At 36.4% G+C, this 16,512-nt stretch overlaps 2 protein-coding genes across 2 annotated transcripts in view; one reads left to right on the forward strand and one right to left on the reverse strand.

Moving 5' to 3' along the window:
• The window catches only part of LOC134854907 (mpv17-like protein), a 518,847-nt gene extending 503,384 nt beyond the window's left edge, over positions 1-15,463 (reverse strand). Inside the window, exon 1 of the mRNA XM_063871300.1 lies at positions 15,451-15,463. The gene's annotated coding sequence lies outside the window, so the exon portion shown is untranslated. The remainder of the gene's footprint in view (positions 1-15,450) is intronic.
• LOC134854369 (zinc finger protein Noc-like) lies at positions 2,369-5,898 on the forward strand. The gene is made up of 2 exons (XM_063870592.1): positions 2,369-3,345; positions 3,504-5,898. Exons 1-2 carry the CDS (start codon positions 3,052-3,054, stop codon positions 5,457-5,459), a joined length of 2,250 nt encoding a protein of 749 aa, XP_063726662.1. The 5' UTR covers positions 2,369-3,051; the 3' UTR covers positions 5,460-5,898.
• Positions 15,464-16,512: the final 1,049 nt, after the last annotated feature.

Genomic DNA, 16,512 nt, shown 5'->3' on the forward strand with positions numbered 1-16,512 from the left:
CTGCTCCATAAACCTTAATAGGCAGTCGGAACTTTCAAGGCTTCGCCCTGATACGAGCAGTCTTGTTTTACTTTTATTAAAAGATTTAAAAAACATCTGAAACTCCGGAAGAACAACTGAGGTTTGCTGAAGTCAAATATCCGAATCTGTTTTTGCTGAATTTACTAAAGTAATTTACTAATATAAGCAAGGACAGCCGGTCGTTTTTCAGATAACACAAAACACAGAATGCTCCGACTGGCGTGATTTCCTGAAACCAAAAACACAAATCAAAAAAGCGCAAAATGGTGGTTTTAATTCAATACGCTGGAGAAAAAAGCAAAACCAGAGATATTTATAGACAAACTAATAAATGCAGTATAATTAAAATGAGTGTCATCATGATTGAATATGTAGAGTTAACATGTTTCGTGAAAAATGTCTGTAAATTGGGAATTTCGGGAAAATGATTCTCAACTCCGAAACAAGTTTTCTCAACACACTTTTTAAGTATTCAAATCAAAGCTAAAAAAGTCCCTTGCGAGTTTTCAATGATGTAGCCAAAAGTGAGAAGAAAAAAGCCCACCGTACGCCATATTTTTTTTCCCATCATTTCGTGAAGTGGCGGTTGAAAAAAGCCATCGTGGAGCTTAAACGTTAGATTATCTTCAATTTTGAGGCTCAAAAGATTTTAAAAAACAGCCAATACATCAATGTGTGAAAAAATCAATTAATAGTGTAGAAACCCTTAAAAATTATATTTCTTCAATTAAAAAACTTCGATCAATGAATGTTTTTTGAGTTCATTTAGTCTTCTTTCCTCAAAGTACATCCCTATGGTTAGTTTTTTTTCTGTTCCAATTTTTCAATTTTAAACAGGGATTTTTTTCAAAAAGTTTCAAAAATATTTCTATGACGGTAAATTTTTTGGAAAATATTCTGTTTTTGCGAACATGAATCGTTGTTGCCAGCAGTCTCACTCAACCCTTGTTAACTTGATCAAATTGAGCAGAAAATTGTTGAAACTCTTGCATTATTTTTAAATCTGAAAAACTGCTCTCGATATTCGCTCAGAAGATTTCGTTTCTGTGTGGTAAGGTATTAGATTATTTCTGTTTGGCTGTTCAACTAAAACAAATGCTTTTTTCAATTTTTCAAGCCAAAATCATGCATGTTCTGAGCATATTTTTCAAAACAAAAATAGACTATAAAGCTTGGAACAAAGTTCTTGAATAAAGAACCGAAACAACCAGTGCTCGACCTCAAACAAAATGCAAAATGCTCTTCTTTGGTCCAGACATTTCGAGAATATTTGGGCTGGTTTGAGTAAATTAGACAGTTTTTTTGGCTGCTAAAATCAAAAAATCAAATCATACCTGAGCTCGTTCAAGCAAAATCAAGCGCTTTTACTTGGCCGTTTAACGCATAAGACCAGCGCTGTTTTCTTTTTCCTCAACTATCTTTAATTAAAAATTCTGGAGACTTTTTTATGTTCAATGAGAGAAATTTTTTGGATCGTACTCGTTTTTGGTCCAGCCGATCCAAAATTACTTAGCAACCACCCACCCCACTCCAACCCAACCCCCTCCTCTCCCCTCCTCTCGCACCCCTTCCATTACCCCCCCCCTCTCGTACCCCTTCCATTACCCCCCCCCCTCTACCCCCCTCCGTTACGGCGCGTAGCATCAAACCAATGAACTGTGGCTTGGTTATTCAAGTACTTTTCATTAAAAATTTTCACAATATTATTTTTTGGTCCATTTGGCCGATTGTACATGCAAGTTGTGGCGGCGACTTCTGAACTGTTGTTACTCTGGCTGCTTGTCATACGTATATGGGAACTGAGAGCTGGTGATTATTGGATTTATTGTTTGTTGTTTATTGCCGACGCCTAATTTAGATTAGAAGGTGTTTTTATTACGCAGCTAGTTAAATATATAATTCTAGTGGCTAGTAAGTCTGCGTAGTCTAACCAACTACAGTTGTTCACGACACCGACAAAGCAGTCATTCAAAGTTAATTTAAACTCGGGACGCTCCATTGATTTGTGAGTTTTATGAAGAGACTTTAAGTAATAGTTGAGAAGTTTGCGACCAATAGTTTATTGCCAGATAAATTACGATCATGAGCCAGCTTTCAGTTGGCTGGCAGAGTATAAACGGAATACGAAAGGTATTTGCAATCAGCGTAAGAGCAATGACGGCTTCTAACTCCGGCTGGCCTTTGATGTTTGCCGACTATTGTCCCCCATGTCAATCTTGTCAGCTCGGGCCAAATTCAAACAAGATTGATTTCGTGAGAGCGCCACTTAATCATTTCACCGGCCTTTGAAGTCGCCGACAGAGCCAGTAAATTATTCTCAGGTCTGCCATTTGTCTAAACTTGAAGCTCGTGCTTTTAAGCTTACCAAATTCACTGATTTCTGGTCTTTCAATCGCACAGATGTGGTACTCAAAATCCAGCGACTGGAACTAATTTAAAAGAGCAGTTTGTTTCTTTTTGAAGTTTTTTACCTATCCGCCTGTGAAAATTTTTTCAAATTTTGACAGCTGTCAGTTTGCATTGACGAGAAAACACCATTTTAATAACGCCTTGATCAAGTCAGCTGAATCTTCCATAACGGCAACTGTGATTGGTCCGAAAAGCTAGTGTTAGAAATGAACGAATTGAGTGTGGTGTATTATTTACTGGGGAATATTTTGAGCAACTTTGATGTAACTGGTGTTTTACTGGCATTGGTTGTCTGTTAGAACGCTCTTTTTCCTTTGATCTCGGGCGGAAAAGGCAGATCCGAATTTGTTTCATCTCAGTGACACGTTGCGAGCAGGAAGGCCTGAGAAATAATTTGGAGCCAGAACGTTGATCGATTTTTCCTTCCAATCATCTAAAAAATAGGGGAGTCTCCCTGATCTGAAATCCGCCTGCCTAGTCGTCACTCCCAAAATTCAGACTAATTTTCATTCATTCTCTTCATTCAACAGTTGCAGCAACTATAAATTGGCAACAAAAAACAAACAAAATTGAGAATAAAAATTACTGCCTCTACCTATCAGTAAAAACAATATAACCAAAATGACACTTAGTCGGAAAATGTCAGCCGACTTGGAACAAGAGTCGAATAACGCATCAGCCGAAGAAATTATCTCTGAAAATAACAACTCCTGTTCGCCCAAGGAGTCCAAAGACGTCTCCCGAACGACGCCAATTGCGCCCGAAATCAAGTCGGAGCCAGATTCAGACTCGAAACCAGCAAAGCAGAAACCTACCCAAATTTCGCCCTCTCTGGCTGGGTCGAAAACTACCCTTCTCTCTGCCAGATCTCAGATCGAGATTTTGAACCCAAACGAGCCACAAGAAAACGGAACTGTGAGTATATTTTTACTTCAGAAAATAAACTGGGAAATCCAAAAATTCCATTGAAAGAATAAAACGAAAAGTTAGGGGGAAATTACGGCTTACATTTGGGAAACAAAATAAGTTCTGCTATATTTTTTTAAAAATAATAATTAGAAAATTGGTTTCAGTTCGACAGCAAAAAGAGTCCACTGGCTCTCCTAGCCGCGACCTGCAACAACATCGGCAAGGATTGTTCGCCTCCGAGCTCCAACGCGCCCCCAACTACCGGATTTCCATTCTATTCCCCATCGAACGGACGAGCCCTCTCATGTAGCAGTCCCCCGATGGGCGAGCTGAAGCTACCTTCGCCCCTCAGCCAACATCAAAACAGCAGAATGCGTTTGTCAAGCGAACCCGAGCAACCTCCAAACTCAAATTCCGGAGTCCATACTGCAACTTCAATGCCCTCCAGTATTTCGAAAGTTTTCAGCAATAATCCTCCCCCATCTCTACTTAAATACATGGAAAAATTATCCCCAATTTCGGCGGGAAACGCAGCCGCTGCAGATTACAGTCAACAACTCCAGGCTAAGTTTGCATCCGCTCTGGCGGCGAACAGCGCAGCGTCCGGAGCCCAGAACTTACAATCTAATCTTCTGGACAGTTATGATCCTCTAAAACTGGCCGCTGCAATTCAACAAGCCAAAAATGCAGCCGCCGCTGCTTACATGTTCCCGTCCTCCGGAAACACGCCAAACCCTCTCTCCGCTCTGGCTAGTCTGACATCGGGGAACCCAGTTTCAGCTCTTCAGTCCTCAGCAAATGCTGCACTATCCGGACTTAATTCCTCAATGGGAGTGAACTCCGGAAACACGACCGCCGGTGGTTGCCAAATGTGTCCACCCGGTCAATTCATAGCTGGCGGAGGTCACTCGCCCTCAAAGCCAGGCGCCGGCTCACCGTACATTACCTTTGTTCCTGTCAAAACCTCTTCCGGAAGTACAGCTTTAGTTCCAGTTTGTGCCGACCGGGGGTGCTTAAACTGCATCACAGCTATAAAACAAGCCCAGTTGAGCTCCCACGGAGGTAACGGGAACTCCAACTGTAACCACTGCAATAACGATCATCACTCTAAAAGTCTCGCTTCCCTTGCTGCAGCATCAGCGCAGCTCTCAGGAGTTGCGGGACCCCCGACATCTGCCGGGAACCTACCAGGGTCTCTTGCGTCCTCCAACAACTCATCAGCAACGGCCGCCGCTCTGCTTTCGAACCCGCTTTTGAATCCCTTAAACATCCAAGCAGCTTTACACGCGTCTCCGTCATTGGCGTCTCTTTACCAGCAGCTAGCAGCCGCACACGCTTCCAGTGCCGGCGCTATGCCCATGGATACCTCGCAACAATCACCTGGTAGCATTGGCGGACCTTTTGGTTCCGCCGGATCCATTGACGCGACCAACAGGGGAGGCAATTTTAGCTCACCAAAGCCAAGTTCCATTTTAACGAATCAGGACTTACATCGATGCAAATGGGCCCCAATCGGAGGCGGTCATCCGTGTGGCAAAGCTTTCACGTCGGCGGACGATTTAATGGACCACATCAAAGTTGTTCACATGAGCGTTAACAACAATTCCGCTTCGTCAGCCAATCAAAACGCAGTAATCAACTCGTCTCCCACTTCGGTTTCATCAGCGATTGAGGAAGCAAACGCGTTGCAACATCTCGTCAACCAAAACCGTCGGCTTTCTCCTTCGGTCGTCGCTGCATCACAAAATCCGATGACTAATCTAACTCTGACATCAACCAACTCGTTTCTTGGGAGTCTTAGCTCGCTTACAGCCGGGAACCCTCTAGCCGCGGCGGCGTCCCTAACCAACTCGCTCAGTCGTAAGATGCCGGGATCCCTGGATCTAGCTTCGGCACTGTCGGCAGCGGCCAGGTACCATCCCTACTCCAAGTTTTCACTTCCTTCGCTTTCCGGAAACTCAGTCGCGACTAGTCTTCCAACGTCGATGTCGAATCTCGGACACCTTGGAAACGGCCAGCCCTCACCGAACCTCGCGGGATTGACTCCCGCGGGTTTGAACGCGTTGCTAAGCAGTGCTGCCGCGTCCAGTTTCCTCATGTACGATTTGCCGAAAGCTTAAGAAGCCGAATGAAACTTCAAGCCGAAAAAACGAGAATGGACAAATGCGAATTTACAAATTTTACTTCTCCTATACTTGGTCACGTGTTTTAATGTTTATTCCAGCCCGGATTTATCGAAACAGTTCTTTAATTTGGATGATTTTGCTAAAATGATTGCTGGTCACATTTTCCAAATCACCAGATTGCTTGGAGTTCAGAAATGGGATCGTCTCAAAAACTCATATCGCTTTCAAAGCGATTCTTAATCAGTTTTGAAATCTCAACAAAATGGATCACAGCTTTAAAACTGGAAACTGACTTTTAACAGATAAAAGTCTTGAGTGTAGAAAAGCTTTAAAAAACTTTCAGTAAAATTTAACTTGTTCACAATTTTTCCAAGATGGTTCGATAGCTTTATTTTAAACTGCATACATAACTTACTGCTATATTTAGTTCATTATGGATAAAATAATTGAAACTATTCAAAATTTAGATTTTTTTTCAATCATTCAGTGCTGGTGTTATAGCTTCCGCTACGGTTTCAATTAGGGAAGATTTTCCTAATGACTTCAAAAATTGTTGATGTCTTTCTCATCTCTGATGTTTACCTTTGATAAGAAAAAGTGGGGAAATAAGCACAAACAAACTGAAATTCTCAAGTAGGTATTAATCGCTGGGATGCCCGAAGGAAAGCTTTTCCATAAGATAAGCATGTCACGACATTAATTAAATTTCGCAAACATCTTCAAATTCACTTTCAAAAATGTCAATCATTTGACAAGTACATATATTAATGTCCTGACAGAAAGGAAAGATGAGCAAATAATCGAATATTTGTTTTTTGAGGAGGTTTTATTTTTAGGCATCCATATTTCTTAGACTCATTAAACGAAAAAATTGACCATTTCATTTTTTCCAACAATTTCATTAAAACTGAAATTTCAACTACAAGTAAAAAAAATCAAGTGCCTGCGTGTTGTTTGTTGTGACTTGCATTGAAAAAGGAAATGGGAATTTAAGGCGCTACTCTTTAAATGCTAGTTAAAATGATCGACATTTCTTAAGTTTTTAGTTTCAGATTGCTTGTCTTGAAGTTAAGTGCTAGTCGCCCATGACAAGAAACACTTCAAATGTACCATCGAAACGTCAATTTTGTTAAACAAATAATGACAATGCTTAGCATATTAGACATTAGCAAACTGCTAAAAGAGGAAAAATTAAATTTTATTATTGTTCCGACTTCAATTTTTCCAACTGGTTTTTAAGAAACTCATTATTCGTGAAACCGTTTTTTTGCTTTCATTTGTGGGAGGAGCGAAGGTCTGTTCTGCAAGCAAAGAGAGCAATTGATCTTCAAACAAAAGCTAGTTTTTTCTTGGGATTAATCAGTGAAATTTGAACAATTCGCCTTTCTGGGTAGATTCAATTGAAATGATGTCGGCAAAACAACTTCAAACGAGTACTGACATTTTGATTTGACAATTTAAACAGCGAGCAACACCTCTAAGTGTTGTGCGGTTGCTGACTTGATTAAAACGGGGATACAGTTTTATTTGATGTGACTTTTTCAATTGAACTTGAAATGAAGCACGCTCTTTCAATCTGTTAAATAGGTTTCACGCATCGTTAAAACAAACAAAGGCTGATTTTTTTTCTCTTCACGTTTTCTGTCATCATTTCGACGGCTTTTTCTCAAACTAAACAAAAAATAGATTGTGGGAGGTTTCGATGAATGTCGTCTTTTTAAGAACCTATTTCACTTTAGACTGACTTTTAATTTGTTCGTCGGTTCCGCAATCACACAAATATTAGATTTAGGATGAAAAATTTTGGGATTTTTTTGTTACGAAAATGAATCAAAGCACGAATTTTGCCCTTTGACTTTTCCGTAATATTAGAGATAGCCCGAATATGTTGTTATTTATATTGAGTGATGATAAACTATTTGTCCTATTCGAGTTAACTTATTTATAGTCTTATTTTCTGTCAATCAATTGCAGCAGCTACCGAATTGACGTATTTTTGAATCCCTTAAGGATATTTTTACTCTTCTCCTGACAGATTAGTGTCCGTATCCAGGTACTGCAAATTTCCAGGTCACAATCAAAAAATGGCTCATTGAAGCCATCGATTTTTTTTGATCAGATGCTATTTTCTGATTTTTTAAAATTTAAAAAACGAGTCGACGTTTCAGCAGTGTGTTAACAAAATGCAGTTTTTTTTTCTTTTTGCTTTCAGACATTCCTCATGATTTTCAAATTTAAAATTTTTAATATTTTTTTTCTACTGACAGTGTCTTTTGATCTTTTTTAACGATAGCCAAAAGACTCCAAGATTTCTGATAGTTATGCATTGAGACGTTCCATACAAGTTCTCGACTATATAACCAAGGACACTTTTTGTTTACGTGTTCGAATCTAGGCTGAACCATCGAATAGATCGTTGACCTTTTGAAGTTAGCCCTATTTTATCATCTTCCTGAGATCTTCGATGATGAAACAAAAACAAAACAATCTGGCTTCACTCGTAAACAAAGTCACGATCTATATATTTGAAATTTAAAAAATTGTACGGTATGAAACGATCATTTTTATGTGATGGTTATGGAAAAACAACATGTGGGTTTTGAGAACCCCATCAGAAAAAAAATCGGGTCGCTTGAAAAACCAAAACAAAAGTTGTTTTGGTTTTACAAGCGACCCGATTGTTTTCGGAAGGTTCTCATAACCCATATGCTGTTTTTCCTTAATAATCACATAAAACTGTGAAGAATAGGCTTCATAACTGGGTTATGAAGATCAACATCAACATCAACACCGTTTCTCAACTGCGAAACTATTGCAGTTTGGGCGCAAAAAAAACCAAAATATTTGTTTTTATGATACATTTTATAAAATGACGCATTTAAAAAAATGCAAGGAACGTAAAAAACGGGCATACGTAATTTAAAAACGTTCATTTTTCAATAGTTTAGATTTAAGATTAAGGGTACGTTTTGTCGTCTTCATATATTGAATCAGTTGAATTGATTATTGAATAAACTACTAAAAAACATTTTTGACGACATTAGAAAGTAAATCATTAAAAAAAGTCGGAGCAAAAATGCCCAAAATGTTTTTGCTTGTCCAACAAGTACTTTGGTTTTGTCACTCTTTTGCCAATTCTATCCATTCAAGATTTATTTTCGGCTTTGAGTCCCAAATTGTTCAATCAAAAAAGTATGTTTATCTCAAAAAAAAAACACAGGCAAGAGATGTATACAAACAATTGGATATTTTATTTTCCTAAATTGAGAATCAGACAAAAAAAGATCAAAGACTAGCCTCGTACTTTTTGAAAGGCTTGGCGTGGACTACAAGTGGTGCTAAAAATTTGAACAGTGTTTCGAAATTGATTGTCCATTTACTTCAGATTTCGTTCAGCCGCCTTACTTAATTGACCCGCTTAGCTAAATTAGCCCGACTAGGTGTTGTAAGGTTTCCTCTTTTCCGCTCAATTAAATCTCGAGATTCTTGTCGTTTATTAAACATCCTTTCAGTTTTTTCTGATGATGCTCATATTTTGATTTCCGGTGATGGCTTTTTGAGAGCTTTGAATTATTCACTTGAATCAAAGGTCCTATATTGGCTATTCATTGTTTCTAGAGTTGATTTGGGCCATCTTGCTTCGAGCTCAAAAACAAAATAAAGGAGGAAAATTACCAATAAATTAACTTTTCGCAGCATTTTCTCCGAAAACGATTTTTTGTGTTTTTTTCTGAATGCATAATTGCTATTTTAAGAATTTTTTAAATTGCATTTTTAAATGCTTTTCCGAAAAAAGTTATTTATTTTTATGAGATAGCAAAACAAAAGACAAGCGTTTTCAATCCACCCATTTAATTGCGAAAATGTTAGATATTTTGGGTGAACAAAGATAGCAACGAATAATAACGATAGCGGCGCAAGATGAGTAAAAATGAGATCTCGCGATTAGCCCACAAAGTACAAATAGACTACAGGAATGGGAAGAGTAATGAGGGCTATTTTGTCAACAAGGCGGAGGGGGGGGGGTGAATGTCCCGAGAGCGAGAAACAAGGGATAAAAAAAGAATAAGGGGCGATATGGGACTAGTTCAAAGGGAGCGGCTTCTTAGATCAAAGCAATCAATCAGACACTTAGAACCGCCCTCGCAAGGAACCGCAGCCCGTGTTGTAACAAATATCATCACGCGTCCGATCACACAATGGGAGGGGTCAAAAATAGCTCCCTTTGATAGTTACACATATTTTCCTGTTCCGAAAAATGAGGAAAATTCAGATAAATTATGGAAAATTTATGAATATGAGAAACTGCTTTTCGACCCGAACCCGCCCATGTGAAATATAAGTTCCCAAAAAGCGGGTAAAAGGAATGAAAACTTCTTTGATCCAGGGCTAATTATGATGTGAATAAGCATTTGAACCTGTTATAATCCCTTATTTAGCTTCTAAAAATTTATGCAAATCTTGTCTTATTTTTTTCTTTAAATTTCCGCGGGCATAAAAGCGAATATTTAACGCCTGTTAATTTTAACAGGCAGGCCTTAAGATGTTATAAAATGAGGAAAACGCCCTGTTTGGTGTAAAGTTTCCATAAAATTGTTGTAAAACGTGAACTTTCCCCAAATGTTTGTGAAAAGCAATTATTTCAAACCCAACGCCTTTTGCGCACTTGGCTAACGCAAAACAAATTGGATCACTTTTTGGTCACGCCTTTTCTGAAGGAAGATTTTCTCATCAGCGCCAACGGGAGTTTTAACCCCAGTTTTATTTCAGTATTTCCCCACCCAAAGCGACCCGCCAACGCCCACGAACGGATATTGTTTACAGTAAATAGCCAGATCCCGCCCATTGCGTGAACGCGTTTCCTTTCAAGTCTTTGTTGGGTGAAATCTATACCCGCGAGTCATAGCAATTCGCGCAATCGATCACAATAGGAAATATAATGTATTCATTTCAGAGTTGGGCCCAATAGAAATTGTCGATATTGTTAGCTGCAATTAAAGGCATAGCGGAGCCTCATTAGCGAAAATTATATCAATAGCAGAGATGTTGAGTCTTTAGAAAATCGACACAGAGCTGCCTAACTAAATTTCAAGGGGTAGAAATTTGGAAAAATAAGGAGGTTTTTCTCTTCCCTAGGGTGCAAAATCTAAACAATCGAAAGCTGAGATCATTTAGCGATCATTAATTTTTTATTCAGAGGGTGTTTAAAAATCAGCATCGACTATCTGATATCAAAATTAAAGTCAAAACTATCATTCAGCGAAAAAGGAAATTATGTGTTTCAAGACAAGGAGAGCTCGAAGATTTGAGCGCAGATTTTGCGGAGCTGAGAAAAATTATAGTAGTTTCTGGCTAACAGGCATTTTGACCAGAAAATTGTTATAACCATTCAAACACGCGCTAACGAACGACAAACCAGTTGTTCAAAATTTTATTATGAAACGCTTCTGAGGCCTTTTGTCTTTTTTTTGTGTTGAGATAAGTTAACTGAGAGTGAAAGATCCTAGCTACTAAACTATCGAGTTCTGTTAAAAACACAGTAAATACAACCACTAATTTGGTTGCTCAGCCGTCGTAAAAGCCTGCATTCGTCTCAGTAGTTTTTTTTTTTAAATTTCAAGTCGAACTCAGCACCCAAAATCTCTACTAATACAAAACGCTAGATCAAATGTTTTTGTTTGTTCCAACTTGGAACAAACAAAAACATTGAATTACCCGCGGATTGGGTAACTGTATGGCCTAGGATGAGTTTTGAACTCACGCACAGGTACCTCAAAGTAAGCTCCCCAGATTTCGGCTGTGATATCATATCAAAAAATTTTCAGTCGCAATTCGGTCTGCATGATTTTGTGCTTTTCAGGCAAAATTACTGCAGAAGTACTAGATGAGTAAAATGAATTTCTCTGATTTTTTTTGCATTATATGAGCCATTTTAGGCACTTTTTTGAATCTAAATTTTAGTTGTCCAGCTGCCTCAAATTTATCACAAATCTATTTAATTTTTTGATCATGATTACTGTCGGTGGTTGGAGCATTCTATGCTGCTTGCTCAGCAATCGGATACCTCTCTCTTTATATCAACTTTTTAAGTAATGGGTTCTAAATTGTTGTTTTTGAGAAAAATGGCAGCTAACGGAAACACTGTGGCAAGTTTTGTAAGTAGACTGAAGTTTTCTGGGCAAATGATGATAATGCTACAATTTTGTCGAAAAAAAACTAATTAATGATATCTATTTCTGAATGATTGCTTAAATTTCCAAAGCAATCATCTTAAAAAAATATCGGAAGACACATTCAACCTAGCAGGAATTACACTTAGCAGAAATACCACAAAAAAGTATTCACTTTTTTCAAAATAAAAACAATCGAATTTTTTTTTTTCAAAAAAAAATGTTTTGTATTTGATCCGACAGTTTTTGGTTACTTGTTTTTGATAAAAGTATTGAATTAACAGTTTCATGCAAAAAATATTTGTGAAAATTATAAACGATTACAAAATTGGTTCGTTATTTAATAGCAAACACAAAATCAGTCTGAATTGTAATACTTGGATACTTTTATCTCGAATATTTTATCGCACAGAAAACTCTCTAAAAGATATATTCTGCATAGACACTAGTACCTAGAGAATAGCACCTAGAGTAAATTCACCAAAACATGCATTCTAAATAGACAATATTACACATTGATTTTTTTGATATTAATCATAGTTTCCACCCTTTGCAAACGGAGGAGGAACTTGTACTCGGGTGTGTTTCAATTTTTTCTTAATGTGTTTCACACAAAATTAAAAACCCAAAAATAATCATCGGAATGGGTTGAAAGGTAAACCAAAACGAAATCAGTCGGGCTTCAAACAATTTTAAAATTTTTTAAACAATTTATTGCAGATTTGAGAAAAACTGGTTGAAAATTTTTGGTTTGTTTTTCATTTTCGAGCAAATAAATCTACCGAGCAGGCTTACAGTGGCTTATTTATGCTTAATATAAGCCCTAAAAGTTTAAAAGTAAGCAGGTATAATTAATTTTAGGTTTTTAGCGCCATTTTGGCAAGCAAAACTGGTAACCCAAAATTCAAACAATTTCTGCAAGAAAATTTGATAAAAAAGTTGTGAAATTAAAATTTTTTTTTCTTGTCATTTTCTACAAAACTTATTTTGCCCAATTTGCCCTTAGTACTACGACTGTTGAATATGTTTTCATTATAGTTGTACATCAGATCTTTTTATCACGGCACGCAGAAAAACTACACTAATTTGAAATAAAAGAGTTATTTATGTAGTTTTTCAAAGACTACGGTCGGAACATACTGTTCATTTCTTTGTCAACTTTTTTTTCTTTGAATCTCAAAAAATGAATTAACTTCATTTCTGACGTGTTAATTTTAGGCATTTCAGGCTTTGATTAACTAATTTACAAACCTGCAAGCAAAAAACAATACAAAATTTAGCAGCGCTCGATTTCAAGATGTCCTGTGTACTCAACTTATAGAACTCTTAGCGGCGAAAAAAGATTATTTGTCAAATCTACTTTTTTGATTTTTGAGCTTTTCCAAAAACTTTTCTCTATTGCGGTGAGTTGTTAGCGATTAACTTCAAGTTTGAAGAAAAAATTTCTGGACTAAAAAGTTGGTTTTACTATAGAAAAATTATAATGAATTGTATTCAACCGGTTTCCTGTTTTAGCATTTTGGTTCAAATTCCGGAGAAGAAACTATTTATTTTTCTCTTAAACGTTACCGTACCGTGTTCAGGGGTAACGTTTCACTTCATTAAAATATTGATGGTTTTCTCGTTTTAAATACCAACTTTATCCCAAAAACTAATATGCCTCAACCTATTAACATTTACAAAATAAATTAAGTTTTCTTCAGTTGTGCAGGTAAATGATGCAAATTGCTTTTATGCATTTCATTTCATATCCAATTATTCATTTTCAGCAGAAAATATTAATTTTCTACTTGTCAAACAAATTTTCAGCCGCCCCTTTTGCTTGAAAAAATTATGAGCGAGAACTCTGTCTCCTGACGAAAATTAATTAGGCGTGAAATTTATCACAGAACTTCTGCATTATCGCATTAGTACCGATTGATGAAATATGACGGGCACGGAAGGCATCAGAACTTTTAATGTATATCAATTACAGCTACCAAATTGTATTAAGTATTGATAGCGTGTAAATTTAACCGGCCAGAAATAAAAACGGAAATTCAATCCGCTGAATTATAAAAGAAAAAGAAGAAAAAAACGACTTTTCTGACTTTCATTTTCTCTTTTTAATTGCTCGAGTAACTCGATTTTTTACAGTCAATCAAACATCATAAAAATATCTTCATGTCATGGCGAGTCATTTAAGCTTCGATGGTTGACGTAAATTGAGACAATTTCTGACATCTGCCCTAGATTCAGAGCCGGCCATAATTTCAGATAGACTTTCACAAGTAGGCCAACTATTCAACTTTTAATGACTCTTAAGAATTAAAGAACCTTCTCAAACATTTCATTTATAAAAGACATCGGAATGTATGACTTATCCTCTTGAAACAACTTGAAGCTAATATTTCAATATGATAGATTTAGTATTTTACAAAAATTTTCATTTTTTTCCAGTTTTCGGTGGAAAAAATTATCGATTTCAGATTTTTCCAGTTTTTCGACATAAAGTTATTGAAATTGACTATTGATTAATTTAGAATACTTTGCCGAACTAGAATTTTGCCCAAGTTGTTTGTCAACACTTGCTGCTTATTTACTAAAGTATCCTGGAAATCCATATTTGCCTAAAAGTAATCCAAGTATTGAAAAAGCCATCAGAAAGTTCACAAAAGAGGAAATTGAGAGGAAATATCATCAATTGTCTGATTGTTAAAGTATTAAAATGTATTACAGGTATTACAAGTTATAATAAGTTATTACGAGTTTGGGGAGTTCCCCTCCTCTGTGTCTTTTCCTTCCGTATTCCCCTACTTGCTGAATTTTCCAGCCTCCCTTTTTGCTCATTTGCAGACCCGCCCTCGAGGGGTTCCCGTAGCAGGCAGTTCTTACAAATGGCATGTAGCAAGTATGATAAATGTGCCGCTGTTTCGACATCAGACCCGCCCTTTAACCTGCCGCGTGATCACAAATCAATCCTAAGTGCCACTTCTAACCGAAATCTCACACAACCTAATCTATTCAATTTTTTTTATAAACAGTTTTCAAAAAAAAATTCAGTTAAGTTGTATCCAAATGGTTTTTTAAAAAGCTTCAATGATTGAAAAATGCCTATTATTTGTAAAGGTTTTATATTTTTGCATTTTGTTTTTTGTTTTGGTAAGTTAAAAAATGGGTTCGATTCGTCAGTATGCGATTTTCGGCAATATGCGATTTAGGCTAGACGGCGCTAAGAGTGATAGTTTCTGGTGGTTTGTAGAGGTGTATTGATTTAGACAGAGGGAAACGCCCAAAATGTCTTTCTCTTCTAACTACTCAAGTTGCGATGTGGAATTAGCAAGTGGGCTATGGCAAATTCAGTCGGAAGGGCGGAACAAAATTATGGAAATATTGGCGGGCGGGCGGGTTACTTACGAAACTAGTTAATATATGCATCCCAATACCCCTTTTTTAAAGTATTTTTAATGCTGTTAGCTACCATGTTTGAAATTTAATATCCTTCTGACAAAATAAATCTCTGAATATTGAAGAAAATAAATTTAAAATCAATTCAAGTTTCTGCATCTCAAATATAACAAAAAAACTTGAAATTTCTATTGAAAATCACGTTCAATTCGAATAATGTTTAAAAAGTTTTCTTGAATCAAAATTCTCCAGGTGGAGAAAAGAGCCACAATTTCTCTCCAAAAATGGGACGGCGTCAACCAGGCCCTTTTTAAAGTTTTTCCACTTGAAATTTACTTAGAGTCCAAAATAATTTATTTTTATTCATACAGTTTTTGTTCATCCAAACCACTCTGATCCGACATTCTGAACGCAGGTGAAAATATATCATTTAATAAGTATATCGAAATCACAAAAGTCCAGACAAAAAACACTTGATGATTCAAAAAGGAAAACTATTGGAGCCTTTTACCCCTTAAACCAAACTTGAGCGCAGAAAAATTTACAGTAAAAATTGACAAAAAAGCTCCTTACGAAAGTAAATGGTCCAGAACTCATTAATATTTATTTTCTGACAAAACTTGTTTTAAAGTTTTTGAAAGAGAGAATTAAATAAATAAATCTTTTAAATGTTCTTGATTAATATAACATCAAAAAACAAAAAACATCTTCAATTCCATATAAAAAGTATCCTTTCAATTCTCTTTTAATAAAATCATGTTACCGTCGAATAAGATAAATTAGCTCTAATATTTTCAACTCATTTTCAATGAAACGCCAAAAAAACTTGGGAATTGTCAATTAAAGATCAATTTTTATCCCAGCTCTTTCAACTTAATCTTTTGATGAAAGTATCTTCTAGTACAAAAGAAGCTATTATTCACCGTTCAAGCGGTTATTGAACAAATTGCGTCGAAATTGAAACAACAGGATTTAAGCAGATGTTTCGGAACGATCAATTTTTGTCATTTTATATGGTCGACGCCCCCATTTTTAATGATTTCTCAATAAAAAAATGAGCTCTTGAGTCAATAATTGATAATTATAAGCATTTTTAGCTAATTTTTGCGTTGTTTTTTGCATTTTTGACATTTTGAACATCATGACACCATTTTCGTTACGCCTCAAACCAATTTTACGTGTATTTGATATTTCAGTTGTCAATCAAAACATTTCAAACAAGATTTGATGCAATTATTGACAGAGGCTGCTGATAGAAAAAATTCTGCTAATAGTGTTTATCGTTTGGTAAATTTGCGTAAACAATATTTTAAAATAAAAACTAGCCTTATAAGAAAATACAAAACAAGACTATGTTTCAGTGTTCTCTTTAAAAAGATTATATGTTCTCTTTATTTAATACACTTTGTTCTATTTTTGAGATTTTTTTTAATCGTACCTCCCACGCAATACAAATTACAAAGTTTGAGATTTTTCAATCGTTCCTCCTA

Source organism: Symsagittifera roscoffensis, chromosome 9 (genome assembly GCF_963678635.1).
Source record: "Symsagittifera roscoffensis chromosome 9, txSymRosc1.1, whole genome shotgun sequence".
Lineage (NCBI taxonomy): Eukaryota > Metazoa > Xenacoelomorpha > Acoela > Convolutidae > Symsagittifera > Symsagittifera roscoffensis.